This window comes from Stigmatopora argus, chromosome 1, assembly GCF_051989625.1.
Source record: "Stigmatopora argus isolate UIUO_Sarg chromosome 1, RoL_Sarg_1.0, whole genome shotgun sequence".
NCBI lineage: Eukaryota > Metazoa > Chordata > Actinopteri > Syngnathiformes > Syngnathidae > Stigmatopora > Stigmatopora argus.
Window position 1 is genome coordinate 20286621 of NC_135387.1, and position 26728 is coordinate 20313348.

Consider the following 26728-nt stretch of genomic DNA (forward strand, 5'->3'; position numbering starts at 1 on the left):
TTTGCGGCGGTCTCATCACAGCAAAGTCACTTTAGGCCCTGGCCAGACGACTAAAGTGATGAGACATGTGATGGAGTGAGAGGACGTGGCTTCTTCTTCTTTGTGTGTCTCTCTTTTCAATCTGTCGCTCCAAGCTTGTCCTCTGCTTCCTTGACCCAAGACCAATACAAGCGACCTTCTGGACCTAACACGGAGCCAAACTTAGTTTACGTGCGGTTTCCCTCCAATGAGTTCGGCTTTAAGAAAAAGTGGGGGTGAAAACATAAGTCACACTCACAAACAAAGCCATCCCCACCCGACGTGACCTCCATAGCGAGATTTTACGTATATGGCATCCTGTGCGCTTGTTATTATAAGAGATGAGGCTCAAATGAGAGTATGGTTTGCTCAAATAATCAGTCAACCCGCAATTGTTTTGGCAATGTAGCCTCCCTGAATCTACTGTACAAGACAGAAGTGTAAGTCTTTGTGTTTGTTTGTTTTTTAAGGGAAGTGGAGCTGGAGGTAAGGAGTCCGAAGGAAAAGTAGATGAGATGAGTTGAAAGAAGAAATAGACAGCGACAGAAAGGAAGAGGGAGACGAGTCAGCAGCCAATATTTTAAACAGCTTTGCTTCCACTCAACTGGGCATCAAGGCCATTATCCCGAGGTTAATCCCCAATCCGACGGAGTTGGCAGCCTTTTGGGACAAGCCAGTGTGCCCATCAACAAGGCAGGAAACGAAAATAACACACGCACACACAGCCGGTGACAGAGCACTATACCTGCTACATAAAATAATCATCAAGAACTTATTCTTAGCTTCTTCATTTTCTTCTTTTCATGCTGCACTCATTTTATCTCCTCTGGTCTCATCCTTGCGGCGGTTCTTAACATCTCACTATTTGACATCTTCTTACTATCGTGTCCCCGCGCTTCCTCTAACACATACACCCTCAATCTTTGCACCTACCCGTCCCCATCAGCCTGCAGCGTGCTGTATTTCTCCCCTGAACTTCTCCGTCCACCCGCTGGCCGCCCTCCAAGATACCAAGGTGGAGCAGAGTAGGATAGTCGTGTCAAAGAGGATACAGGAGGCTTAGAAAGACTTAATGCTTCTTCTGCCTTCATCCACCTTCTTTCCCTTCCATCCCACCTTGTACCTGTTAACTAAAGCCCACACCCGTTTACATGTACTGTATGCTGAGGTCACCCAACAGGCAAGTTCACAACTACCATGTCTGTGAGAGAATCAGCCTCTGATCGTGTGCGTATCTTATGACATCGCTACACTCGGCACCATCTCATCTTGACACCTTCAGCCTTGTAAGGTGTTAAGCCCCAGGGATATCTTTGAAACACAGTCACAGTAAGGATAGGTTAGGATCATCCCAAAGTGACAGGATGCATTTCGGTTTGCCTTCTGAAGTCCTCAGGTGGCCCCACAACACAAGTCAGTGATACTGGTTGCCTGTATGTGTCATTTCGGGGCTGTCATCTCCTCTGAGTCCATTCCGTTCCCGTGGTAACAACCTAACGGAGAACCTGGAGTGTAACCTGATTTTCTATTCAAAGCTGTGAATTGATAATAAACAAAGGAAAACACATCTCTTTACCAGCGTTCGAGAAGCAAAATGAAATGACAAGAATTAGTGACATCGTTCAGGCCTAGTCTTGAAGGCTAAAAGAGGGGCTAAAAAGAACCAAGAAAGGTTGGACGTAGAGTGCGAGAGGATGTAAAAGTTGACGGAGGGAGGACAGAAAACTTGGAAGGGGCACAAACCGATAACAAGACAGCAAGTCTTTATTCGACTTGGTACTGTTAGCTTAGCCAGGCTTGGCCACCTACTGTAAACAGAGGAGGGCCAATGCTTAGGTTCTGTAATCTCCCACTCATTTTGTTCCAAGCAAACTCAAAGTTAGAGTGGACATCAGCAAAAATCTGTCATTGAATCTCAGAGCTTTATCTAAAAGCCTGCTACACTCATGTTGCATAGTAGCAAAGTCACCAAAATATTACAAACATATTTTAGTATGAAATCGCAGAAAAAGTGTTTACAATCTGAAATGTGCCAAAATAGCATTGCATGACAAGTTGATGCTGACTGAATCATCACAACCCATGAGCTCATTGCTGTTTATTAAGCTTTATTCTTTTGAATGACTGGATGACAGTGAGTCATTGGTGGCAAGCTATCTGGTGCCGAGGCGGGTGTCCAGTATTTGTGCAAGTGTGTGCGTGTGTGTGTGTGTGTGTGGGTAACTTGGTTGGACAGCCACTTGGTGAGAAAACAAACAGAGGCATACTTCTTAAATACAAGCAGTGACTTCTGATCACAATGAGTTCAGAAAAGAAAAGAGGCATAAAAGATTGACAACTTAAATCTAAAAAAAAGCCCCTAAAACTGCAAATTTGGCATCTCCCATAATTTATAAACTATCAGACGTTACTCTTTTCTCTCTTTTTTTTCTTTGAGGGGGGAAAAAAAGCTGATTTTTTTGTTAAACATTGACATTTCTCTTGAGCCCATTTTGCCCAGCACGTGATGACTGTCATTTGGGTTCAAAATCTCTATTGCTCAGCAGGAGAGTCTATTGTAACAAGACTCTTGCGTTCCCGTGGGCATCCTCGCATGCTCAAAGTTATTTTCCAAGGCGCCCTCGAACAGGATTATCAAACTCCTTAGCTAGTGTTAGCATTCCATTATGATATACATTCCCATTTGTTTTCAAGAGAAGACGATTGGGGCCATGACAGAACAATCTTTTAAGGCAAAGCATCGATAAGTAGGAAAACCTTTTAAAAAAATAGATCTCCAAAATCTTGCCACAAAATGGCTCCCAGCTGCTAATAATAAACATATAAACATACAATGTATTCTATGTTAGTCCCTATATATTACCCATCACTACAATCAAGAAGTACTACAGTAGGGGAACAAGACATTCACTCGCTTACTTTGTCTATTATACAAGTGATTTACAGGCAAAAATGTGTTCATAAAAGCACACTTGTATGGAATGGCCTGAAGCTGCCATGTCACTCATCAAGCTGATCAAAACGCCACAACAAGGAATCTTGGAGCGCTTTGGCAAATCTGTCCTTCAAGAGCGGGGAGAAAAAAAAAAAGAAGGTGGTGAGATAAAGAATGGGGAATCAATGGGAGAGGAGAGGGGCATCTAAATATAGAAAGACTCACTTTTTTGGAGTTGGAGAAGAAACAGTGAAGGAAAAGAAAGATGAAAAGAAACAAAGATGACAAGAAGGAAGAATGTTGGAAAACAAAAGCGGTGTGTTGGGGGTAAGACAAGACAAGTAGTTTGAGATAACTGAAGAATAAATAAATGGACGTGACTCAATTTTACAGTGTAGCACAACAAATGTCCATCAATAAACAGATCAATAGTTTTTTATTAATATTATAGATATAAAATAAATGTATTTTTGTGCATAAAAGTTCAGGAAGTCAAATAAATTGCTTTCTAACGACAGCCAAAGGTTGTTGTGAAGACGGAGTCTTTGGAGTTGAAAAGAAAAAACAAAACATACTCAATTCTGTTTTGTTTGTGCCTGAACGCTTCCTACTACATTGTGATGAAACCAAAAAGCCTCATGGACATCCACACGTTTGTCTACGCCTCCTTTTCTGTCTTTGTTAGTCCCGTGTGCACTGACATTAAACTGTCACCTGTTGACTAGCACTAAAAACGGCTTTGGTTTTCATTCTCATGAATGCTAATAATGAATCTCTGACCCCCTCACAGCAATGGAAAGTGATTTCACATACACAACTGACATGGCTGCACATAAGAAAAGAAAAAGTAATAACAATTTGGACCCATGTGGTCAATCGCCAAGGACCTTGGAGACCTCATTTTAAGAAGTCACACACTCCCACATTGCCAGGAAGTGACAGTATCAGGTGTCCGTCCAAATGCCGACCAACCGCGCCAGCGCACACACCAAAACAATTGGGAGGTGGGCGGGGTGAGAAAGCGATTAAAAAGAAGAGGGCAAGGACGAGAGCTAGTCTGAGACAAAGGCAAAGGGAGTGACAATGAGAGAAAGATGGTGGGGGGGAAATAGATAGGACAAAATTAAATGAAAAGAGACTCACTAAGTAAATTCAAGCAATGAGGGCGAAACAATGAGTTTTCGTTTTATATTTGGTGGTCATTTACGACCAAAGCTCTGGTGGGAGAGTTGCCTCTCAGCACTGAAAAGGGGATGTGGACCTTTTTCACTTCCCTTCATGTTTGACTTTACCACTGCAGTTTGACGGCAGGAACAGAGTTTTAAAAAAAACTCCAGAAACAAAGACTGATCTCCATTTTACTCATTTTTAAATTGTTAACGATGCCTATTGACAGATAAGAGTTCACACTCATCGTATACTACGATTTTAAATATGTTAGGTCTGTGAATCCATCACTCAAATTAAGATACGATTCAAAAATAAATTCAAAGTCTATTATAGGATATGTATATTTCGCCATCCATTTTCCCTAGGTCTTGTCTTCATTGCGAGGACCATTTTAACATCAGTCTTCTTTTTTTTATTACTAAAAGTATATTTAAAATGTAGTGGTTTCTTCACAAAAGGCACAATGGAAAACTTCACATAACTTAGTGTTTGCAAGGTTATGATTGTATAACTTAGTATTTGTTTTAGGTAGTCAAGCATACTGTAAATGCTGAAAAAAATTGAATTTCATCTCCACTGATGTTAAACGTACCTTGACCTTTTAGATTTAGATTATCACTAAAGACAGCAGATACCGGTCCTGGAATGTGCTCACCTGGTATCAGCTGTTGGACTAACAAGATGTATAAATATGATCTTGGGTCAGCAGGAGGGATACAAATGAGAAAGGGAATAGGAAGAGGGTGAAAATGAGAAAGGGAGGAGAGGAAGGGTAAAAATGAGAAATGGAGTAGGGGAGGCCACAGGAGGCACCTGGCCCACTTACAGTAGGGTGGTGATAGAGGAGGAGGAGGAGGAGGAGGAGGAAGAGGAGGAGAGGTGGTAGATGAAGGAGTGGGAGGGATATTGGAGTAGGATGAGTGGGATGGAGTAGAGGGCACGGAAAGGACGTAGGCTGGTGTGAGGTGAAACAACCCGAAGGTGAGCGGAGAACTATTCCTGGAGGCCACGGCAGCCCTGATTCAAGCAACAGTCTATGGTCATGAGACTAGTCGAGCAATATGAAAATGTGACAGGCGGTGAATGCTGAAGAACTCTCAGTTGTCTAAACGTGTTTGTAAAATCGACTGTATGTAACAAGGCGTAACAGAAAAAGTCCTTAGTGTGACAAAACCCATAGTATTCTCACACTCGCTGCCTACAACTCTGATAAATGCTTAAATACGTGTATATGGGGTAGATTTGTCTATTATATTTTAGTACCAAGTTTTCTCTATTTAATTCGCTCGATTTGGCAAAATGGGGTTTCAGCTTTAAAAATAATACTGCAGTCTTAATGGGCTTCATTCGACTCTTTATAGCAACTGAAGAGCGTTAAAGTTTCCAGGGCTCCATAATTTTGAAGTGGGCTGCCATAGACACACTTAATGTAAATGTAGTCAAAGATCTGAGCGTTAGAAGGAAAAAAACTCAGGGTGAAGGGGGCAAGAGTAGGAGAGCTGCAGCGAGGTCTTAGTGCAGGTGGGGGCTAGTGGAGAAGAGGTGGCCTTGTGGTGTTTTGAATTGAGGTGGTGCGTGGGCGTGTGACGAAACGCTAACACCTCACCCAAAGTATGAATAAGCGACCACAACAAGCCAGCGAAGGTTCAATCTCTTCTCCTAGCGTACTGGAGCCGCCTGCCTATGGCACTAATATCCCGTAATTCCACCCACAGTCCTTGCTCTACCTCACATCAATGAATATTTCATGTCCTGATGGCACTTTTAAAACAAAAAAACTAATTAGCAAATCCGAGTTGATCTGGCATTAGTCATATTAGACCAATTAAAAGCCAGTCCTACTGTACATGTTAATGGCAGCCAAGTGGAATAATTCTATGTCGAGGTGGGAAGGGAACCGTTAATACAGGTCCTGTAAGCGGTACTTTAGCACTCCAGTTCACAACTGGATTGCAGAACTCCACACAGCCGGATAATGTTAAACATTGCAAACAAAGATCATCATCCATGAATTAGTGTCAGAATCAAGTCCCCGGGGTTAGAAATATATCCATTAAATATCCATTAATCCATCCATCTATCCAATCATTCATTTTCTATATTTTATGTGTGTACTAGATCAGCAGTAAGGGTGTGACAAAATCTCGATCTAAAGCGATACTACAATATCCGGCCTCCACCGATTGATATATTGTGCGTCAAACATGCGTTCAAACCATTGACATGAGTGCTCATGTCACTTGTGTTGTCAGAAGGCTGTTGTCTTCATTTTCTTGTGTAGTATACAGCAAACAAAACTTGGGAATTCTATCACCATGTGCTTTGAACCACACGCTTTGATTAGAATAGCCACAAAGTAATTTTCTATCTGAAATATTAAAAACAACAACATAAAAACTTCTTTAGGAGCTCTCTATTTAATCAGGCCCTCTCGTTTTTTCTCCATCATTCACTACCTCACTCTCTCTTACCTGTGCTTTGATATGGAAATCTGGCACCAGCCAGAGCCTGAGGCTAGTAGACCATTGAAGACGTATTTGATCAAAACTGCTCAATTTCTCATCAAATCCTCCTGCTTGATTTAAAAAGAGAGTGTTTTTTTTATAACCGAACAAGGACATACTATTTTTTGGTTTGAGTGTTTGTTTGTTCACAAAGTGACTTATTAATGTATGTCTCTCCTGACTGGCCTGCCTGCTCGGTGATTGTATTGAGATTGCCCACCCAGCACATCCAATGTGGAGGGCTATTCAAGGACAACCAATGAGAAGTTGAATACAAATCAAAATAAACATAAACTGATGCCGACCCCCCAAAAATATCTCGTGTCAGCACTGTCAAATTCAATGTTCACCAAGTTATTTTTTCCACAATGAAAGCTAAAATGAAAGGTGAACAACTAATACATGAATAATAAATAACCTGTCGTTTTAGTCCTTGCAACAGCTACATTTATGTAAGGTATCTTAAAATTTATTTAACAACAAATCATTTTGCAACAAAGAAAATAATTGTTTTATCTTATTTGAAATGGGGAAATAATCTAATTTAGAACAATGATTATCTAATTGTGAACTTAATGGCCAAGAAATAAGACAAAAAGATCTCACGAACATGTGCAGGTATTATGTATTTGAACCTGCAAAAAGCTGTGTGCCTTGCACAAGTGTGTGAGTTCAGTGGGGGGTTTTCATTAAGAAAATGCCTCAAACTCACCTGTCTTTAATTTTGGGTGGGGAAGGAGCATGTTAGCCAGGTAGACATTGGGATAACAGCTGTTCCACACAAAACACACATCCCCCACCGGCTCTCCGCTAGGATTAGGAGCACCTGTATTCACAATGTGCTATGGAGGCAGTTAATCTAAAAAGCTTTAGGAGTCGTTGGGGGTGGGCGGGGGTCTGGTCTGCAGCACGGAATTGGCCGAGGATGAGTGTGAATCGAGTGAAAACGGTAATATTCCAAATGTGACACCTACAAGAGAGCTCTGTAAAAGACAACTCCTAGGGGATCTTTTATCATCTTTATACGTGAGTGCAAACAGTTCATTTGCTGGCGTGTTCGCCAGACAGGTGTGCCCATTAACAAGTTATCAGCACCGGGAAAGTGGGAGTCAGATAAAGCAATGCATGGAACATGCCTTTATGGAGGATTTGACCTCTTTTCTCCATTTCTCTACAGTCATTAAAAGATGTGCAGAACGACTGTGTCTACGTAAACACGTACAGTGAAGGGAGTAGTACACTACGTCCCTGGGGGTTGGAGCCCACTAAGCAGCTAACACACGTTTCAGCCTACAACCTGCACGGGGGCACTGAGCACTTCCCACACACCAGCAGGCTCGCACATGTACCAACAGAGAGGGGGCAGCCTCACAAAACTCCAAACTGGCATATACTATAACATAAAGCCCTTCATTTTCTCACGGCGCACTCTCTCGCTAAATTGTGAGCTTGTGATGGAAATAACTTTTTTTACAAAGGTGGGATGCACATTTAAGGATCAGCAAGACGATGCTGTTTTCCAGCGGGTAGCATCTCACCAGGAGGAAACGACAGTGAGCGTCACCCAGTGTTCAGTGCTAGCATTTACGATTGTTTTGTGCGTATTTATTGAGAGACTGTTCACTGAAACACCATGGCGCCAAAGAAACATTCAAGCGACGGTCATTAGAAGAAGGTGGGAAACGATAAAATTCAGGAACTTGAAATGTACAGCAATCGTACAAAAGTAGCACATTCCAAATGATAGGCAATAGTCACCCGTACATTCTAATTTCTTCGACATCCTACATGTCAAGAGTCTTCAAAAAGGTAAAAGCCATTCATCCTTTCATTCATCGTCCGCACCGCTAATCCTGACACGGGTCGTCGGAATCTATCCCAGCTAACTGTGGAGAGGAGGCGAGGTACATACTGGGCTGGTTGGCAGCCAATAGTAGGGACCACATAAAGTAGACAAACTATCGATCACACTCACATTCATTCCTCGCATGCATGTATTTTGGGGGCTGTGGGAGGAAACCGAAGTGCCCTGAGAAAACCTACGCACGGAGAGAGAACTCCGAACTCGGCAACAAGGAAGGCAACACGCCCGGATAGACCCCTTCATCTTAAATCTGTCAGGCGTAGTTCTTAACAGTCATCGTTCCAGGTAAAGCTATGAGAATTTAAAATTGTATTTTTTTTCTTAAGCATCTGTATGTAAAACTAGTTCTTTTGTATTGAGAATACTTTCTGATGTCCGTAATTGAATTGAATTTGATCTTCAGTGCCAAAATATTTTAATTCCCATAATTTTTGGACAATGCAGCCGCCCCAAAATTTCATAAGAAAACTGTATTGTTAGATAAACCGCAATTAAATAGAAGTCAATGGTGTCCACAAAATTACATTAAAATATCCATGTAATGTAGTACTTGGTTGCACTGAGGGCTCCCTACAAATGAATTGGTCACATTATAAAGACAATATAAAAGTAATTCGAAACCTTGATCTTGCTTTAGCACATCTTTGAAAGGTTTTAAAATCAGAGTTCAAAGTCTCAGAGCAAGCCAAAATACAATATAACACGACAAAAAAATGTGGCCTCACTCTTCTCTCTTATTACACAGAAAAATTATACCACCAAGGAGGTTCACCATACAAAGTAATAAATGAACATTTTCAAATAACAACACTAATTATAATATCCAAACATGTATCATCATACAGGTGCAAGACAGTCCAAAGATGTTAGTAAATTCATTGCGTAATTTAGTTTTATTTTCAGATCGGTGGTCTTACTTCCCCCCCTACTTATCCCAGTTGCGTCCAACCAATGTTGAATTTCTGACAGCATTTGACCAATAAAAAATCAAGCCAAAGACATGTTCAAGTTTTATCGCAAAATGTCATCTTTGTGAAGAACGCTCAATCATGATGTAGAACCCGAGTGAAAAGCCTTTTGCAATCTGACAAGCAGCATGCAGCTCATATTTTTTCCGTCCTTCTGTCAATATTTCCCCGCATCCCTCCTCCACTCACCGTTTCTTGGTCATTGTATGGAGCATTGATGTACCCACAGGCACTTATCTTGTCAGTTTAACGCATACCCGAGGGGTAACACGGGGCATTTGGGGCACAAAGTACAAAGCAATGAGTAGAAAACAGGTTTACTAAGAACCTTTGACCACTGAGGGAAAAACAGATATGATAAATAATCCCACAATAATTGAATCATTGAATGAAATAATTTGGAGGACATCTCGTATCAAGATGGAATTTTTACCCTGGCATGAGGGCAAACAAAACGAGCGCACAAATCCAGCCATGCCTTAAGACAATTTGGGAAATCACAAGATAGTCTTTTAATCCAAAAATCCAGTTAGTCACTGTCAAACTGCACTACGTAGGCCCTTTCTACACATCAAAAATGCCTATGTTGTCAAATGATCAAAGGACAGACATATTGCTCCGAAATGATTTCAAATTGAAAAAAGTTTCAAAACTAATGGCCAAATAACCCTTCATTAGGATTGCGTTATTTACATACCATCAGAAAACCTTATGGGCGCATTGGGAAATTAGTTTCAGTATATGAATGAATGAGTTTTTTTTTTTTTTTTAATAAGGCAAGCGGCCTGGCGGATGAGTGGTTACTATGTCGGCCTCACAGTTCTGGGATCCTGCGTTCAAACCCAGGTCCATCCTCCTGTGTGGAGTTGGCATATTCTCCCCAGAGTTTTCCTGGGTACTCTGGCTTCCTCCCACATTCCAAAAACATGCATGGTAGGCTGATTAAACACTCTAAATTGCACCTAAGTATGAGTGTGAGCATGACTGGTTGTCTGTCTCCTCCTGTCCTGCGATTGGCTGGCCACCAATTCAGGGTGCCCGAAGTCAGCTGGGATAGGCTCCAGCACCCCCCGAAATGGTGTTCAATACGTGGTACAGAAAATGAATGAATACAAATAAGGCATCTTAATTGATCTATCTAGGATAGCGACCTACAATGACAGGCAAGATAGTTCAACAATCTTCCACTAGATGGCAGAAAGTATAATAGCCAACTCTACTTCCACCTGTTGCCATTCATAAAATATAAAAACTGTCGAAACATGCTGAGATTTTACAATGTCCAAGTCCACGTGTAAATAAATTGAGAACATTTGAGATAATAATCACAAATGCATGTGGTCAAGTGGTGTTTTATTTTATTTTATTTATTTATTTTAATTAAACCAACATTTCCTGGAAACCAACTTTAGTCTGTCTTTCACATCCCTGCAAGAATCAAATCATGCAGAAGCCGAGTCCTATCGAAAGTTTCTACGTGAAAAGTAAACTGAGAAAGGCAGACAGACGATTGGACGTATGCGCTACGTCCAATTCTGAGTGAGTGTCAGTTTCCACGAAGCGGCAGACACCCGGACAGGTACGTACTCCGAGTCTCGGACGCCGCTCAGCCTTCGCACGAGAGCCCCAACCATCGTCACGACCATTCATTCCTATTTCTATCACCCCTAAATAAACACACGGGCAGGTATGCATACACGTGACCGTGGACGTGCTGTTTGAGTTGAAACTGGACACGCCAGGGAAACTCATTTAAAAAAAGGGGCGCAGACAGGCAAGCATGCATGACTGAATCTTCGAAAGCCGAATCAACAAAAAGAGGCTTCCACTTCTACTTACGAAAGCAAGTGAGACATACCTGTTACCCCATGGGCTCCGGGCGAGCTGCGCGGCAGTGTCGCTTCCGTCCGAGGAGTCCAATGTGGTGTGACAGCCCCGAGACACGACACGGAAGAAGGACCGGAGGGGGGATGATGACGAGGATCTACGGGGGAGCCGGTGGTGGTGGGGGGGAGAGGGTGTCCACTCGGAAGGGAAGGCTCTGTCCTCTCTCTCTCCTCTGCCAAGTGCAATTCCCCGTGTTTTCTCCCACTCCACGGCCCCGTTTTCGTTCGCTCCCTCCCCCTTCCCCTCCCTTTTCCGCGTCTGGCTATCAGGAGCCTCCCCCTCTCTTGCCCTCCTCTCCTCGCTTTCTCTTCCCTTTCCCTCCCCCTCGCCCGCTTGTCTCTCTTTCTCTCTCTCTCTCTCCCCCGCACGTCGACTTGATCTAGGCGGCCACGAAACTGAAAGCAAAACGATCATCAGAATCATTGTCATAATCATGTAGGCCAGGGCTAGGTAACCTATGGCTCGGGAGCCACATTTGGCTCTTTTGATGGGTGCATGTGGCTCTGAGCTAAAATATGGAAACCGGTGGTGAGAGAAAAGAGTCCCGAACGCACCAATAGGAACGTCACATCGGCACTATGGCATTGATTTTTTTTATCATTAGTCTTCTGCATTCATTCTCTCATTGATACTCATTGAACTCATTGACATTCATTGATTAGCAACAGCTTAACAATGTTGTCAAAATAATTAAGAGACTTTTTGTACTTTGAAAATTGTAAAGTGACTAAAAAAATGCATATTTTCATGTGTTTTGACTTTTAAATTGTGATTATGGCTCTCAAGGAATAATATTTGTAAATAGGAATTGTTTATGGCCCTCTCTTTCAAAAAGGTTCCCGACCCCTGATGTAGGCTATAGAATACGTATATTGGTAAATGAGACAATACAGCAGTTTTACACCCATAAGGCTTTATGATAAGTGAACATTTGTTTTAAGAGTAAAAAAAATGCCAATAAAGACCTGGCTCAAGTAGAATTACGTGTATAATTTTTATTATTATAATTAACCATTTCACGGAGGTCGAAAGGCGGAGCTAGCACCTAGGCAAGCCATGCAGTTGCTTGGGGCCCCGGCCAGTAAGGGGCCCCCGAGGGCTGCCAAATTAGATTTAACAAGAATTGAGATGAGATGGGAGAAGAATTGGCCTAATGAAATGGCATGACAATACTTGTAATTTGTGAATCTTAAGTCTGTAAGTTCATTTTTTAACGTTATTTATTCAATGTTGTTTATATTTAAATGTATCATATGTATTACCTGCCAACTTTATTCATTCATTCATTTTCTGAACCGCTTTATCCTTACTAGGGTCACGGGGGTGCTGGACCCTATCCCAGCTGACTTCGGGCCAGAGGCAGGGGACATCCTGAATCGGTGGCCAGCTAATCGCAGAGCACGAGGAGACGGACAACCATTCACGCTCACACTCATACCTAGGGGCAGTTTTGAGTGTCCAATCAGCCTACGATGCATGTTTTTGGAATGTGAGAGGAAACCGAAGTACCCGGAGAAAACCCACGCAGGCCCGGGGAGATCATGCAAACTCCACACAGGTGGGCCAACCTGGATTGTAACCCGGGACCCCAGAGCTCTGAGGCCGACGCGCTAACCACTCAGTCGCTGGGCTGCCTCAACTTGATTCAACTTTATTTATTATTTTTTTATTTGTTTATACTTTACTTGGGTGTTATTGAAAAAAAATGATGTACAATTTATTCAAACTGAAATGACTGGTTGCACAAAAATCAATGACACATCACCATCCATAAATGCCACCAAAAGTACAAACAATTTAATAATCAAGTGAGTTAAAGCAAGTTTAGTTAAACATAAATGTCATTACGCTTATGTGTAAATGGCAACATCTGATAATTAATACAAAATGGCATCACACTTTTAATAAGCAACAATGAATTTTAAAGTGATGATCAACAGTTTTTATTCGATTTCAAATATTATTTCTATTTGTGTAGAGATTTATAGAGGGTAGGAAAGGGTTGGTTTGAAAGCCCTAAATCTACCATGATATGTACTATAAAGTAATCCTCTTATTGCAAAAGTGACATGCGTTTTTGTGTTATGATGTAAGTACGCATTGGATGTCATGCGTGGCATCTGTTGCCATGGGGGTCCTCTAGTGGCCAGGGTCTCAGGTATATCCACCCCATCTCGTGGTCACAACAGGAAAAACACAACTGGACTTTTAAGAAAAGTTTGCCTGGAAAACACCGCCTCGAATCAAGTAACGAATCACTTGGCAACAGTTTTGAGCAATTCCACTTGTTGAGTTGACATGAGACATAACGAGGCAAACTTTACCAATAGTGGCAATTACAATGTGTTTATAAATGTATTATTTGCTATGCAGAGCTGGTTAAATTGTGCAGCTCTGTTCATTGTTGTTGCCGATACACTGGAACGTGTGTGTAGGTGAGTCAGTAATGAGGAAGTGCAGTCTCTGCTTTCTTAGGAATTAAGCACATGATCAGGAATTACTGCATGTTTAAGGAAGTTGACAAGGTTAATGGAGAAGAGAGTGTGCGTTCAGATTGTGTAGAGAGAGTGATGTGTCGAGTGTGGTCCGGCAGGGCTCAGAGCTTGGCCTCCATCAGACTGTTGGCCGCCGAGGGCCCGGATAACGCTGTGATAACAGCGTGTCAGGCCATGTGGATTAAGAATGCAGGTCTGTAATGCCAGAGCACGGTTCTCTCCTCTTCCTCGGCATGAGAAGGGTCTCCTAACACAATCCCTGCATGAAACAAGCTGCTTTGAGTAAAGCCGCCGCGCTCTCTCACGCCAACATTGCACTCAAATATGCCTGACACGACAAGCATGACCTCAGTTGCTCTCCGTGACCTCGCCTATTGCCACCTCCCATCATTTGGGCCACTTACGGGTCTGTTCGGACCCACAGACACTTATCATGGCAATCAACTCAGAAGGTCAATTTATGTGTTAGCCACATTATTGTTTTTTTGTTTTGTTTTGTTGGCAAAACGCTCTTCTTCCTTGACAATCAGGCCATATTGTATTGTTAAATATAAAATATATACTGTATTCCCCGTTTTGCACGTTTTTTTGTGTTTTCAAATTTTTTACGGTATACACCGCAAAAATGGACGAAACGTGAAAAACTGCGAAAAATGCTGTATACTGTGTGCTTAATTTGCATGTTCATAATAAGAGGTTCACGGCGTATGTCAATGACACAAGTTGAAAACTTTTCTGATTTCCAATAGGCATGTGAACTGTTTATAAACTGCATTCAAGACTTTTTACACTGTAAGTAAAACACGGAGCTGACACCTATCACCCACCTTCCCTGCTGAGAAACATGACAAAGTAATTGGTCAAAAAAAAAATCATAGCACAAAACTCTACAACAGGCATAAAAATAACAGGAGCCGTCATCCACAAGCCTTTGCTATCAATTTAGTGTGGAAAAAGCTGTGTGCCGCTTGTGGCATCTCAGCCTTGCCTGTATTGAAAGCAGAGCCTGCGGCTGAAAAAACACTATCTCTTCCAGGTGCACGCAGGGGTTTGGGGAAAGGTTTCATAAAGGAATATTTGGCACAAGGCGGTAGACGACATAATGTGTGAAGGCACAGCTTAGTGACACTAAAATCAGTGACGGGAAAACCAAGAGTCATCCTTAGGAGGGAAAGAGACGCTTGAGATTCGGAGGCCATTTTTGATCGTTAATCAGTGAGCAAGGGAAGGAAGCAGATAGTGTTAAAAATGCGGAGCTGAAAAGGACTTAGTTCTAGGGTGGCCTCGAGGGTGAATGGAGGTGATTGGATTTAGCGGATGTTTGTAATCATATGAAGGATAGGGGGAAATGTACTATAGTTGCGCCTGCTGCCCACACATTTTGCTCTGGTGTGACAGTGACACGCAGCGCTGTCCTCGTTTAACCCGCTGGACTCTGTGGCCTCCGGTGGAAAGATGCATCTGGTAGTTGCTGGCCAGGTTTGATGAAAACGATCTAAAAAGCTAACCCTTTCACTTAATTTATATTTTCACGATCTCCATCAAATTGCACGTTCTTCCTCTAAGGCCCACGATCTCCTGCTCTAACACGTCTACCCTCTTGATCCCCTTCTCTACTTTCTTGCACATCCCAATCTTATTTACTTCACTGGAAATGTGAGGTGTAAACTAAGAGAGAAAGAGAGAGAGAGAGGCATGGAGCACACCACGACCTTCTCTTCCCCGAAGCAAGAACGTCTCCATGTTGTGGAGGTCACCGTCTCAGTGTAGCCCAACGCTCCGAACACAACTCCACTTGTTTTAATGATGCTCTAAGCGCAGAGAGAATTGAGGGAGAGAAAGAGAGTAGGATGAAGTAGGAGGCGGAGGATGGGGGTGTTGGAGGAAGATGGGTAGCTTGGCTATATTTTTTCTACGACTGCGTTCACCCCCACCCCCTCTGTTGGCTTTCCTCCCCCTCTTGTATGCAGAAAGTGCACCTTTCTTTCCACATCTATCTTGAAAGGTTCCTCTAAACTGTCTAACCTCTCAGCAATATTATATATTGTGGCTCGCCTCAGCCCACACTCAAACCTGGGTTGCTACGCTACAATAATATGACCTCTCATCTCCTCTCCTTCGCTACATTTCCTCTCTCCTTTCTGAAGGCAGCCACGCAGGGAAAGGGGTTAACGGCGCACTCCCACCCCTCACCATCAAGCCTCCCCTGTCCCTTCAATGACCTTTCTGGGCCCGGTGCCGCTGGTTCATTTGACCCAACTGACCACACGAGGTCATGAACCCATTCCACACCAAGGGAAAGTACCATTTGATCTTTCAATCTCATTATACTTGTATAATGACAATAAAAGCATTCAATTCAATTCAAATTTACCTACCTACCTACCTACCTACCTACCCACTTACAAAACCGCACATTTTAACTAAACCCACCCATCCAAACACCTACATACCTTAATCTAAATCTCTATTACATCATACATTTTCAATGCTTTCCTCCTCCCTTTTTCCCTCCACTCTCTACTCCATCTTATTGCTCGCTTATCTCTGCTGGCCCCGTCTCTCGGGGGTCGTTCGTTTTTGTCATAATCACCTTGGAGTTTGGGGACTGGTGCCCGTGGCAGAGCTGAGCGGAGGAAAGTGCAGAAAAGGAGGACGGGCAGGGTGTTTGGAGACATCGAGCGAATGAGGTGGGTCTGGAGCAGTGTTCCCTCTAAGCTGCGCGCGTGCGCAATTGCGCACTACTCTCGTCTTCTCTGCGCAGCAGCAATCATATGGCGCGCAGTAAAAAAAAAAAATCGGATTTTTTTTTATTTTATTTTTTTTATTTTTTTTTATTTTATTTTTTTTATACCCCTTTCCCCATGATGGCGCCGTTTAAGCGGCAGCCAGTGGCAGTAGCTCTGTCCACTTATGTTTTTCGTGTTTTACAGCATGTTTTACATGAAAAATTAGAGGGAACATTGACATGCACCTGCTTGTGGCAGGTGTGATACTGGTGTGCCCATAGCGAGCAATGATGATGTCGTGACCGGATGATTCGCCTAAAGACATTTCGCCGACGGACGTTTGACAGACGGACAGGTCGCCGAATGGACGTTCCGCCGAACGTTCATTCGGCGACCTGCCCGTCTGTCAAACGTCCGTCGGCGAAACGTCTTTAGGCGAATCATCCGAGTACCGATGATGTCGCTCACACTGGTACTCGGTGCGCTCAGGGAGGTTGACTTTCTGCTCAGACCAACGAAAAATTAGAGGGAACATTGGTCTGGAGGTTTCGATGACTTGTCAGGCTCAAGCCTGACTTACAGTGAGTGGACCGTCTTACTATACTACGCCAAGCAGAGCAGGACAGAGACGGTAGATACATGAAATGCTCTCCATTTTTTTCCACGCCGCCTTCTTCCGCATGCTCTGACTACATTTGTAGGAGCGTGGGGCTGCAATGTCACACCCTGTAGGTGTTTAAGCTGCTTACTCTAAAAGCAACAAGAAAGCAAGATGAGGCAATTGCAGGCCTGGGGAGGGGGCGGGTGCAGTATTCCAATAAAAAGAATGCAATAGTTAGCGGAAGATGGGGAAGGGGTGCACAATTGGATAAAGATTACAATGTGTAGTACGTTTCGTGGGGTATTTCTATACAGAGAAGATACGCCCAAATAAAGAGAATACTACACCCCATCACAAATTTAAGCGCACACACACCCAGAGTTCCATTTTGATCTCCATTTGGGCGACTCAGTCTTTGTGAATATGATACAGTATCAATAGATTGAATTTAGCCATCCCCCAAAACATAAGTACATATACTTCTTTTATCCATTTTTTTTGGTCGTGATTGAGCTGCTTTCCCATTGCTATCTCCCAACACCTTGTTGACCTCGGGGTTAAGGTGGTTAGTATTAAAGATCGTCGAACAAATTATGCAAATTCAATGTAAAATATGCTTCTACCTATAAAAGAAAATCCAAGTTACGCAGCCACTTCCAGAAAAAAATAATTTGGTAGATAGAGGTACCTCTGTACAACAGAGTAGATGCTTCTGACGCCGCATACGTGTTCACAAAGCCTCGCTGGCATGGTAGATGAGCCGCTTGGACAAGAAAATAAGGACTTGTGGACAGACATGGACCTGGTTTACTGACAGACGGTTGGCGCTAGAGCAGGGTGTGGTTTGAGCGCAGTCAGCAGACACGCCTACAGCTTCTGAGACCTGACAGACCAGCCTTATTTTCCCCATTTATTTTCCCTATATCCTTTTCAAGGTTTTTTTTAGTTCAAATTTGACTTTTTTTGTTTAAAAAAACCCACTTTTCTTTTGCCCAATCAAATAATTTATTAACAATGACTTCCACTAGAGAGTAAAATGTCAGTTAGCAAGTAAGATGACTAAAGCTCGTAACCGAGGGAGCGTTGGGTGCGGGGGAGGAAACAAGTGGCATAAAATCGTGACCATCTAATCTCACACATGCATGTGTGCAAGCACACACCTAAGTGTTTGCGGGTATATACACACAAAAAAGATCAAAGGTCACGATGTTTTGACAAAGCCGAGAGCACACGTTTTGCATCAGTGTGCTCATTTTTTTTTCTCTGTGAGGCACTCTTAATGTTTTGACTTCATTTGTGTTCTCGAATCAGCTTTTTAGTTTGTGCATGTGGGAGCACTGGTTATTCCCCCTCACCTCCACCTGCTCTTCTCAGCAGTTCCTCTGATTTTTTTTCCTCCTACACGACTTCTCTCCTCCCTTCAGCCAAGTGTTTTGTGTGTGTTTATGTACTTGTCAACATTGTGGATGAAAATGTCAACATAAAACACCAAGCGTTCCAGTGGATTTTTTCTTTAAAATGACAATTTAACACCAATGGCTTTGGGTGAAATAAGTACTACAAAAAAACAACATCAAAAAGATGTGTATGATATGCATACACGTCATGAAAAGACTGACAAATGTGTGAAATGAAATCTGTGGGTGAGATTAGAGTTTTGTAATATATATAATACATCTGTGAGAAACAAGATTCCTTTCCAAGAATGCATGTGTAAGCTAGACAGTGAGACAAATGGTGGAGCTTACAGTAAATGGAGACATTTGTGAGCAGCAGACCGACAAACAGACACAAACACAGCCATCAAAGAGGTTGGAGCATTACAGCACACTGGGGAGCACGAAGAGGCGAGAGGATGGGATTGAAGGTGAATAGAAACCCAGATCAATACGCCAGCCGGCGTTGCTTCATGCCAGCTCTGGAACGGACAAAACCCGGACAGGAGGCGAAAAGAAACCGAGTCGGGGGCTCAGAGAGAGGTGCCTCAGCAAGCAGAGGGACGGAGGGACGGAGCGAGAAGACCCGTTGACTTCTTTGTTGGGATGAGTTTGATGACTGTGGGGCAATGGATGTTAAAGGGAAGCTCGCCTTGGAGGTTTATTGATTCCGCCAACAACAAATGGGGGATGGGAGACAGGGTTATGAACAGGGACCGGGTCACAAGGTTTGGGGGAGGTAAGGGCAGGAGGGTCAATTGACCAATGAATGAAAGTTTAGGCTGATACTTGCAATTCACCTGTGAGTTTGCTAACACAGCTGCTCTTGTGTTCAACCAGCTGACATTACATTTGTCTTAGTGCAAAGTTTACTATTTACACATTTGGAGTGAAAAGGCACCTTATTGACCTACCCCGTTGTAATCAACTTGTAGACTTGGACACAGTTGTGGAGCATCGCTTAAAAAGTTTTTGTTATCACACCTGTGGAGATGTGAACAATGAATAAATATTAGTCTGAATAATTAGAAATTAATGTCATCAACATATACATACCATGATAATTATCTGAAATTGAAGCTTTTAAGTGCCTCAGGGTGACATTGTACATTCTGCACGTTGAATTTCAGCCCAAGATTTGTTCTCCCTGGGCTAGAAAAAAATAAATCCATTTCCATGTTGCCCTTGACCAAGATAACTTTTAATGACTAAATCATTAAAAAAAATTCAAACTTGTTTCTCTCCTGTATAGTGGGCATATCCAATGAATACACCAAATCCACGCCCTACTGATTATCAACGGTCACTCACATAGCACCTCACGCACTGTGAAAACAATATTATCTTAAGCGACATAAAATCATGTCAGGACTAAACAGTCAATGTGGAGTGTGATCAAAATACAGTATGAACACACAAACCATAGTGTATATATTTATACAATATTTATACAATAATGTTACTGCCGACCGGTTGCCCAACTAAATCACAGTAGATGTCCAAACATGTATAACAGATTTAGAAACAAATCCATAATTTCACTTTAAGTGTACTCTGAGGTGAGTAAACCCAGTGTGCAAAGTAAAGAAGTAAGACAGTTATTGTGTCAGCGTCTGGATATGAGTTGTAGTTTAATGTAGCTTTTTGAAAGTGTTATCATTTTACATGTTTGTGTTTGACGCTTTGTACTGTTCAAAAGACAACATGGGTGTCACTATGCCTGCATGAGCTTTTTATATATTTACCACCACCCACGGCAACACAGTGGAAAACAAAAACAACAAAAAACATGCACCAAAAAGATTCGTTGCCATAAATTTATACGTGTTAACGGCATTTTCCCCCCCACACACAGAGCAACAGATCACACACATGGAGAAATGACACAGCATGACAATATCCTAACTATCCACACATTATGAGATGAAATTCATGAAACGTCATTTTAAATATTTCATTTGAAATCACCCACTGAGCCTCCAGTAACGACTGACAGAATGCTGGTCAGAGTGTCATTGAAAACATCAGAGAATTTCCTCAGGGTAATGCTAAAGTTACTGAATATACAGAACTTATTTATAGGAGTGAAAAAAGGCTCAATATTGGACAGTATTTTTTCTTGGGTGGGTTGTTGGTTTTACGAGGACATCCTGCATATTTGGCACTTCCGTCTCATTATTCGGTTTCATTTTTACAATAATTGATTGATTCTGGCAGGGACACCCGAGGTACTTAATGGTGATAGTGACCCACACAAGATGGCTGAGCTAAAACTACTATGTTTTGTTACTTGGTGTCTTCTCTCTCTCGTTCTCCTCTCATGTGTGTACACTCACACACACTCACACACACTCACACACACTCACACACACACTCACACAGACTCACACACACTCACTCACACACACACACACACACACACACACACACACACACACACTCCCTTTCTTCAGCCTCTTCACAGTCCAGATGGCCTCACTGCCCCCACACTGGCTTACTCCCCCACATCCACTCACTCCCTTCTCCTGTCTCCCTACGGGAAGACAGCTCCCTCCACCTCCTTTTGCCACAACCAATAATGTTTTCACCTGCACGCTTGACACTTGATTAGGTACCTCTGCACTGTCTTGCTACGAAGGGTGGAGGACAATTTGGCAATGCATCAGAACGTTCAAATTTAGAATTACTGCAGCATTTGTAAAAGCAGAATTGGTCATTTTTGTATTTACACCTGATTTAATTTCCACCCCATTCTTTAATAAACAGGACAATTTATACTATACTAAAAAACAGAAAGTTGAGTCTTTCCATTTGAGTTGTTGAAACTCCAAAGATTTGGACAATTTCGACTTAGGTTAAACAATATTCAAAATTGTTGTTGATAATTTGATAACCTTTCTCAAAGTGTGGTGCTAATATTGGTGGAAAACGGACTCACTCCAGAGGTGTAAAAATCATCATTGGCCACTACGTTGTATTTTAATTTGTAATACCATGCATTTGCTATTCATCCGTAGGAACTGCTATTTTTTCGGTACAATTCTTTAGATCTCCAACACGTTTAAAAATAATAATAATACTGACAGTGTTGTTTTTTTTAATATTTGAGAACAATGTTAGTGTTCACACAACGAAAACTATGCAATGTTAGCGTGGTTTATAAGGGCACTTAAAAATAAAATATTTTTAAAGGATCCCATGGTCTTTCTAGAGAACTTTACTTCCTCAGAAAACTATTTTCTTTTTAATATATCCCTGAACCTGGAAGTTACTTTAAAATATTAAAAATGGAAAAAAAAATACTTCTAATGGAGAATGCTGCAAGGTTTGCTCACCTCCATTCCTGCGTGACTCGGCTGTTGCTAAGCACAGATGAAGATCTACACAGGGCCTGTCCTTGATGAGAATGCCGTATCAGAACGTACTTCAGCACGGTGGCATACCAGCGTTCTTGCACACATACACACACACACACAAACACGCACAGGCATTGAAACTTGTCTTCATAATTAGCTGGCCTGTTGTGCAAAGAAATGGTTGTCAAGGCATACACAGGATCAGATGGAGGCTGAGGTGTGAGGGATGTAATTCAGAATAACCTCACTCACTACTGACAAACTGTTGTCTTTTTGTCCAGTCCTTTCACACAATCACAACACATTGATATATACGTATATTCATTACAGTCTGTCAGATCATTTTGGTAGCGAGTATTGAGTATTGAGAAGCATTTGAATAGCTTCGAAGCGTGAATTTTGTTTAGGTATGCGAGTGAAAAAAACTTCAGGAGTTTGTGGGGAGTGTTTACTAACGCCTATGAGTGTGTTGGTGGGAGTGCGCGTGTTTGTGAGACGACATAGGGGTTGAAGGCCAGGGGAGAGAAGGGTGTGGTCAACGGTTGTGGTGCTGACAGGAAGTAGCGGGGTAGGGGAAAGGGGAAGTGAACCACCCCCATACTGTTCTTCCCCTCCTTGCGGATGGAACAACGTGACCTCAGTTCATAGCTCCCGCCACACCTTTTTAACCCCATAACACACTGACACACACTCATATACACGTGCAGCAAGTGCCTAGAGTGGGTAAAACCTCACTCATGTTCAGTAAAGCCCTGTGTTAGAGCTTATTTATCTTATCTTATCTTTTAGCCTTAATCCGTAATAGCTGTATAAGCAGTTATCACTTATACACGGTGAAGATTAAAAAGTGTGATTCACGACTAATGAAAAAGTATTTAAATGTAGATATTTTTTTTTAAATGTTATTGTTGAATCCCATGCAGGATTCAAAATTGGCACACTCAATGTTTTGGTTTTATATTTTTTTTATTTAATTTGTTACACATTTTAGTCAGGTTTAACACCTTTTTGATGCTGGTGGTACTCATTACAATTCAATCTTATATTAAGGTATTTGTCTGTTCAAATGTAAAAATGAATAAATAAACAAAGTAATGCTGTGGAGAATTTAATTTACCCCCCAATAATTACGAAATTAAATGAAACAAATTAACACAACTAAAATAGGAGCTCAGAGTCAACAACTGTCCACATTCATTGGCTCGTGAGTGTATTACTCCATCTACTGGTTGTTATTATTGGTGGATATCATGCTATTCTAGACCAAGTCTGAGTAGTAAGTATATATACTACTAGATATGGTTTATATTTAGTAACTGCAAAATTATGTGTGCTTGTGTGTTTTTCAAATTTAGACAGAGAAATCCATCAATGTCAAAAGCTGGATGTCATCTTTGTACTACAATCAGCTTGTCACAATTCTTCATTAGGCCTAACAACTCTAAACAATGATTTCACTTTGCAGCAAATGTAACGGATGTACAACAATGAATTGCAAATACCAGTGAAATTAGAATATGGCAGATGAAATGAAGGAAGACATAAGAGAATACAATGATTCACAGATCTTTGAATACACAAGAAGGACACTATGTATTATCATCTACCTAAGTCCAATTGTTGTAGTATATGACAATTAAGAGGAAAAGTGGGTGAAATAGCTAGATTTTCATACTTACTTTTAATGTGCCTCGTTACATCGCTGAGCCCAAGTCACAGCAAACTTTAAACCACGGAACACACTCTGGGTAATGACTGCCAACATTAATTAGCCTTCACCACGGTTACATTTCTACCCATCAAGCCCACAACAAGACAGATAAAAATAACAGTCCCTACAGTATTAGCCTTTTTTGTATTAATTTAGTAAGTATTCGTTAATTTTGGATTCGATGCCTGCGGCACGTTCCAAAATAGTTTGAACGGGAGCAACAAAGGAACGCTCCTAAAACACTTGAAACTTGAAACATGGAACAGGTTCATTGGAAACAGGTGGCAATTAAGTATCAAGCAAGAGCGTGAAAGATCTCCACTCAAAGGAAAATTGAATAAACACCGTGGTAAACACATTTCCCTGCCAAACATTGTTGGGAACAATTTTCAGGCTTCAAATTCCTCATTGTGGTGTAATTAATTGATTTGAAAATTATCCAATTATTCTTCCCTGTTTACACAACATCCCAGCTTCACTGGTTTTAAATTTTGCAAAACATACCAGGTTATTTTAGAACTCTCTGGTTCTCAGGTATAGAATGCTTGCTTTGTAATGTCTATGGATCTAAAGCACTCCAATCGAGCTATTTACTAGAGTCCTTTCTAACCATGAACTACCACAGCGTACTGGAGTTTTTCTCCCAATAAACTCAACCCTTCAAGAGCCCTAGCACAAATGCTTTTAGCATTCTCTATCAGGTCTTTTCAAATCGTGAAAAGATCAGACTGAACAATCGCAACTCGTCTAGATGTTTGGGGTCCTCCGGCGTCCTTGTCCATGTTGCCGTAGAGGTGAGTTGCTATTTCATGGGCTGACAAACCTGAGACTGAGTCAGCAATCAAACCATTCTCGGGTCAGTCAGTCCAAGAAAGAATCTCTCATCATGGTGTGGACAACTCGTCAATGACCCAGTTGAATATATTCCTGCAAACTGAGGCTTTACGCGGATATACTGTTTTGTTTTTCCACAGCTCAAAAGTTAAGGAAAATGTCATTCTGCCACACAAGAGGAAAAACAAAGTCATTATCGTGTTAAGATTTTGGGGGGGGAAATATTTTTTTAACATTCCACTTTATAATGTGATTAAATGTCACTTGAAAATGTGATTAGGTTGACTTCTGTCTTTAGTTAAGTGAAGGAAAGCAATTCAGGGTAATGGCAGAACACTTTCTCGGTATGTGCGTCAAGTTAGTAATATTTTAGAGCGGTACCCTTTTGCAGTTAGTAACTTTGATTTATAGGCAAAAAAGATATCTGCCAACCTGCACCCAAATGAACTGCTTAATTTTGTTTTACCCGAGAAAAAAATCAAACTTTAGGGTTACTCTTAGGTTGTTTGTTTCTGTCATTTTTAATAACATTTGATGTAATTTTATCAGATTTGCAAGACAATTAATGTTATGTTTTCAGCTATTTTAGATGACAATTCAAAGTGAACAAGATTCTTTTTTTGTATATGCCATGCGTTACAGATTACAGCTGCAAATATTTCCCTACGTTGCTGTATTTTAATATCAATCAATATATTGCCAAGTACTTTTGGAGGTATATGAATTTTGAGAACCACTGGATTAGACCACAATTGGAACTCAATCCATATCACAATACTCTAGGCCCAGCAGACTGTACTTAAACTATTCAAACACACAGTTCACTCACTCTTTAGCCGTTTGGAAGCACATCTGCGTGAAGGTCGTGGACGTGATCAGCAGACCTGGAAAGCAGCGGGACAAATCTGAGAAGAAAATGAAGTCAAAGATGTGAACAAATTGGAGATGAATATAACCCTGATATATCTTGGTGTGGATTCATCGTAACCTGCACGCCTCGACTATAAACGGGGATGTACTTCATACGAATATGCGCACATTTGAAGTGCCTTCCTGTTGGTTTCATTGCTGGTGCTAAATTTTCCACTGACACTATCATTCAACGGACCGATGTCAAGGAAATAGTCTCGTCTTGAAATTTCAATGCAGTTGTGTTGAGCAATGTTTCCTCATTTGCATTGAGAGAGTCTTGACAGAAAATGCTTTAGAAAATGCACAGCACATTTTGATCATGTTCGCCTTCACATCTTCTGACAGCTGCAGAAGAACAAGAAAACAAGTCGGCTGATATTCTTAGCTCTCCTCTCGTCTTTTGACTGTCCTTCACTCACAGAATCCTCCTCCTCTTCTTGTAGGTCAATATGTGTCTGACAGGCTGCGGGTTTGTAATTGGGCATCAGGCTCATCAGGCGTGCGTCAATCATACTTTACTCCGGCCGACATCTTGACAGCTGTCAGTGGTCATTATGGAAAGTGATGGAAGATACCAAGGTTACTTTCCACGAGAAGGGGACAACCACAATATCCTTCCTGTTACATTGTCTTTTTTGTTAATGTTTGTGAATATGAAGAAAGCAAAAATAGCTTAGGTGAGTTGGGGTTTCACATTGATTGTCGTTGCTACTTCCAAGTTGTTCGTGGGGTCAAAGTGTGAGTAATGAAATACAGTAAAACTAATTAGATGCATAACATTCGAGGAAATAGGGAATTAAGACATTCCGGCACCCTTTCTGTCCTGAATACCTGAACATTTTGAATATCAAGTAAAAGTTTTTTTTTATTTTGGCAATTTAACATTCATTCATTCATTTTTCACACCACTTAACCTTGACAAGTTCGCTCGCAGCCCTTTGGAGACTATCCTGGCAGACTACACCCTAAACTGGTCGCCAGTCATAGGCCACACACAGAGACAGACAACAAGAACCCTGTGGGATCCAACTTTCTTGCGTGGAGGTTGCATGTTCTCACCGTGCCTGCATGTTTTTTTTTTTTATTTTTTTTTTACAGGTACTCCGGTTACCCAAAACATGCATGCATATATAATATATTATACTATATTAATTATATAATATATATATAATACTATATTAATTTTATATATATATATATATATATATATATATATATATATATATATATATATATTTATATGTTTATATAGATATATATATATAGAGAGAGATTTACGTAAGTTACTTTCGGTCATGTTAGGGTGTC

General features: G+C 41.5%; 1 protein-coding gene and 1 long non-coding RNA gene across 5 annotated transcripts in view; both read right to left on the minus strand.

Annotated features, from left to right (window-relative positions):
• Positions 1–11583, minus strand: part of zbtb46 (zinc finger and BTB domain containing 46) — a 51935-nt gene extending 40352 nt beyond the window's left edge. Inside the window, exon 1 of one of the 2 annotated variants that reach the window (XM_077608292.1) lies at positions 11318–11583. Coding sequence is in view for 1 of the 2 variants with exons in the window: in XM_077608291.1 (XP_077464417.1) it covers positions 952–961 (10 nt within the window). In the remaining variant the exon portion in view is untranslated. Of the gene's footprint in view, positions 1–951; positions 1131–11317 lie in introns of those variants that run through there. The other variant, XM_077608291.1, reaches the window with a different exon arrangement.
• A 1538-nt stretch (positions 11584–13121) lies between these two features.
• Positions 13122–25481, minus strand: LOC144085554 (uncharacterized). Of its 3 annotated transcripts, XR_013304181.1 has the most exons (5): positions 25338–25481; positions 21943–22057; positions 19664–19759; positions 19522–19591; positions 13122–14100 (listed from the first exon to the last, which is right to left on the minus strand). It is a non-coding gene; the product is annotated as an uncharacterized LOC144085554 (long non-coding RNA). The 3 variants fall into 3 exon arrangements; XR_013304179.1 differs by lacking the exon at positions 25338–25481 and having other exon boundaries at positions 21943–24456; XR_013304184.1 differs by lacking the exons at positions 19664–19759; positions 25338–25481 and having other exon boundaries at positions 21943–24456.
• Between the last annotated feature and the right edge of the window lie 1247 nt (positions 25482–26728).